A 4,597-nucleotide genomic window follows, 5' to 3' on the forward strand; every position below is an offset into this window, starting at 1 on the left:
ATTCAAAAATGGTACATATAATCCATTTGGAGCTCATGGTGTACCCCATATTTAATACAAAATCATCCTTTCCATCATAGATGTTTTCGTGCCCACAAACCACACAAGTCAGAGATGGGACAACAGTTAGGCAAACCATACTGTAACTGTAAAATGTACAAACTAAGTCTGTGTAATAGTTATTATTTCTATTAAGTGTGCAGGTGCAACTCCCACTACACTACTTTCACATAAAGTAGGTATGATTCAAAGTGAAACAGGACACATATACAAAATAATACCATCAATTGCTGTTACTGTGATCAGACATACCTTTGTGTGCAAATACACAGTGGCACTTGAGGTGGCCAGCAGTTGCAATTGCATGTGCCTGCTTTACTATGAAGGAGAACCACTCCCTCAGGGACTCTCTCCAACATTACAACAGGAATGTTGTATTGCACCTTTAGCAAACATTTAAAAAAAATATTGTATGTGGTGCCACATGTCAGATGTGAAAGCTGAAAGGATGTGTCATAATACATGTACCCTCTTGTTCATGGGGATATCAATTTCTAACACAGCCTGTTTGCAGATGTCACAGCATGTAGGGCCCGTTCCACACTGGCTGCGTTGCGTGTGCGTTACCTGTTTTTTCATTGATCTTCGAGCTGCGCCCGAGACACGCATCTCATGTTGACAGTGTGTATGACTAACCTGTTAACATGGGCGCTGAAATGAAAATCAAGAAGTAATGCAGCCGCAATGCACAATTTACACAGCCAGTGTACATAAGGCCTTGCTCCCCCTTCCAGGGCTGCTTTGACTCCTGCCGTGACTCCGTCCCCTTTATACTGCCCTGCAGGGCTCATACATGACCACACTGACTGGGGTGTGTGTTGGACGTGTGGCACTTCATAGAACCAGTGATTTAACTACACCATGCGCTCAATTATTTTGAAACACAAAGTGAGAAGGTGCTAAAGGTAGTTGCAGAACAATGCTTGACTAATCAAATATGAAAATAATTGTTTAGATACATTTACAAGACAGTATGTAAACTCATTATTTGTGTGCCACTGACTTCATACCTCTTTTGAGTTACTACAGGTGTAATTAGGATCTGTAGAAAAGGGGACATTTGTGTATTTGGTCATTGTTTGCTGAGGCGTGTTGACTTTGCATATGTGTTTTTTTTTTAATTTGTTTTATAGTATTCATTTTCAGATGCTTTCAAATAGGTCCTAGTGTGAGTTTTAAGATTTAGAAATAGATGTGATTCTATCCTTTACAATGATCATGTTTTGCTCCAAGCTACCACAGAAGAACTTAAAAAACTTAAAAAAATATATATATGACCACAATTCAAAAGGTTATGAAAATACATTGGATGTAGATTAGACAGCCATTGTCAATTTCATATATTGTCAAGTGAATATATTCCTTTGGATCACACACAGGATCTACTTCCAGTAGTTTCACAGTTGCAAAATTGCATACAGACTGTCACACTATTGGACATTGTTGCCAAGCTGTTGAGTCGACCCAAATGTTTTCTAATTTAGCCTTGAGTATACTGATTTTTTTCATTTGGGGCTGATGTCCTTACTCTGGTGGTCTATTTAAAAGGTTATACAATGATGTCAATTCCATCCCTTAATACTTTCAACTGTGGTAATATATTGGTTAGAGGTATAGTTTTCACAAGGAAATTGCCATCACTCCCACAGTAATAGAAGTGGATGGCAAAACATCTTTGGCTAAATCTCAGACTCCCATTTGGAGCTAGAGACAAGAATTAAATGAGGCCTACTCTGCACACGTGTCTTGAGGTAACTTAAACAATAAGCTCAGTGTGCCTTGAAGTCTAACAAAACATGTGACAGTGAAAAGGAGACAATGCTGTATTTGTTAAGATTTGTGAAGCAATACATATCAATGAGTTACAAACATCTTTCTAGTTTCTGAGACCAATATCATTTATGATTGTTTGTCTCCCACAACCCTTAAACCACTTCACCCAAGTTTGTCCACAGACAGATTACTTGGGCTGTTCAACCATATCAAGAACCACAGGACGAAAAAATCACACAATAAACGAATGGTATTGGTCATGCCACAGTAATCATGACAATCAGTGTACTATCAAGCAGATGAGTTCAAGACCAACGGGATCCATCCAGTGTCCTGGACATTATTAGGCCTAGTTATTGTTACAATACAAAATGACACATGATCTTCTCATATTCATTTTCACATAATATTTGTATGATAAGTCATGTTATGATAATCATTCCCATTTGTCTAATTCAGTCAAGATTTATAATTTGACGTTAGCCATGTCAGCCCCTCGTAGAGTCCATCGCCTGTTGTGGCACATGCTGGTTGCACATACCAATTTCTATCCCGGATGCGTGTGAGACCCAGCTTTTCCTGGATTTCATGAGGCTTCATAGCATCCGGAAGGTCTTGTTTATTGGCAAAGATGAGGATAATGGCATCACGCATTTCTCGATCGTTAATGATGCGGTGAAGTTCTTGCCTGGCCTCGTCAATCCTATCCCTGTCAGCACAATCCACAACGAAGATCAAGCCTTGAGTGCCAGTGTAGTAGTGACGCCACAGGGGACGGATCTTATCCTGCCCCCCTACATCCCACACATTGAACTTCACATTTTTATAAGTGACTGTCTCAACATTGAAACCGACAGTCGGAATTGTGGTAACAGACTGTCCTAATTTCAGTTTATAAAGGATGGTGGTTTTTCCAGCAGCATCAAGTCCAAGCATCAGTATTCTCATCTCCTTGTTGCCAAAGATCTTTGATAACATTTTCCCCATTTTGTAAATTGAGCATAGGTATGTCTTTTACAGCTTTTAGAGTGGAATCCAAACCCAAGACCTGGCACTCAATGCCACATCAGTTGTCAAGATCTTCTGGACAGGAGACACAATACACTGCATCAGCAGTTAGGTGGAAGTGGTAGGAAGACGAATCAATATCAATATTGAATTTATCACTTGCAGTCATGTAGATCACTTGCAGTATCAGTCATGTAGATGCTTGTCATAAAGCCTACATCTTTTTTTCCTGATCTATATGTCAAAATCCATCTGGCATCCTGGAGCTGTTAATATATCACTTCAAAAACAGAAGTGCTTATCACACAAACATCCGGATTGTGAAGAAATGATACAATCACGCTGTAATTATGGTTTTGAGTTTAGTCTGAGCAGAAATACGTAAGGTATTTGATATCCGGCTATGAGGGCTGGATTATGATTGGATACGCTGGTGGACAATACTCCGTGTCGATTGCCTGTTTCACAAAGCCCAGATGTTGACAAATGTAGCTATATTTCGTGTACATCCAAAATAAAAATAAAATCCTCCGATTGTCTCGCTCAACCAACTTGTAAGTAGAGGTTACAATTCCGAGAAAGACAAGAATGTCAGTAGACTTCCTTTCGGTGAGCAGACGTATTTCCGAGTTCCTGCTCGTTCCTCTTTGCTAGTGTCAAGCAGCCCGGATACTTCACTAGCTTGGTAGCAATTCCAATGGAGATATGTTTTCCTTTGACGGGCCACGGCAATTTCAAATGCCAAGGCGGCTCCTTTTTTCACACGACTGTAGGGAAAAAATATATAAGATTTTGTTTGAGTGAGGCACAACTTAGCAGTTAACTTAGCATAGCTGAGTTAGTTTGTTAGCTAGCTGCCTAGCTTACTAGCTGCAATTAACGCAAACTTCCAGATGAAAGGCCCATTCTGTAATGCTACCTAGGCTATATGTTCAAGACTTGCAACAAAACATTTTAAATAGCATCCATTACTACTGAGAAAACAGATAATTCGGTCAATCTATCTTCCACAGCACCTTGTTCTCAGTAATGTCCACTTGGGCTGCTCCGTTGCGTCAGCAACAATCGTCAATATTCTTTCACTTCCGGGCGAATTTCTATAACCTTCTCCTTCTTTGGTGTTTATTGACGGTTAACAAACCAGCTTGGGGTGCATTACCGCCACCGACTGGACTGGAGTGTAGAACAAGACAACGCCTAATCAGTTTCTTTGAAAAAATGTCACGATATATCTTGCCTGCTTTTTTCCCTAAGATACCTGATACCTAATTATTTCTCTTTAATATTGTATTTCCTTCAATGAAGTAGTACATGTGCGACTGCTTCTGGTTGGCATAAATGTGTGCATTTTCCAATAGGGTGCTTGCCTATTGGATATAATGTATCACTGAGTCCGGTATTGACCTGCTCTCAGACGGACGGACGGGGGGGGGGGGGGGGTATTTTCTTTCCTTCGTTTCCTGCCCTCCATCCTCCCAGCATGTCTTTGTATATTATATTCTGGTCTTCTGGTTTAATTGCCATACCAATACTGCTGCGATACTGGTTGTGCATATGTTCTAATATGCCTTGGCTTCAGCTTTGCCTAATGGTAGTTGTAGGTCTACTTAATTCTGCGTGTTTGTTCAGCCAGAACATCACCTGCTAATTTCCCTCCACACCAGCACGAGCAGGAACCCAACGGAAGTGTGTAGATATACCATCAACTTCCATCCTGTACATTATAAGGAATATTTAATTGATAATATCTGACCTT

General features: G+C 40.2%; 1 protein-coding gene across 1 annotated transcript; it reads right to left on the reverse strand.

Annotated features, from left to right (window-relative positions):
- Positions 1-1,867: 1,867 nt before the first annotated feature.
- Positions 1,868-3,976, reverse strand: LOC122132131 (ADP-ribosylation factor 6-like). The gene is made up of 2 exons (XM_042706927.1): positions 3,858-3,976; positions 1,868-3,608 (listed from the first exon to the last, which is right to left on the reverse strand). The coding sequence occupies exon 2, from the start codon at positions 2,818-2,820 to the stop codon at positions 2,293-2,295; it is 528 nt and encodes a 175-aa protein (XP_042562861.1). The 5' UTR covers positions 2,821-3,608; positions 3,858-3,976; the 3' UTR covers positions 1,868-2,292.
- Positions 3,977-4,597: the final 621 nt, after the last annotated feature.

This window comes from Clupea harengus, unplaced genomic scaffold, assembly GCF_900700415.2.
Source record: "Clupea harengus unplaced genomic scaffold, Ch_v2.0.2, whole genome shotgun sequence".
NCBI lineage: Eukaryota > Metazoa > Chordata > Actinopteri > Clupeiformes > Clupeidae > Clupea > Clupea harengus.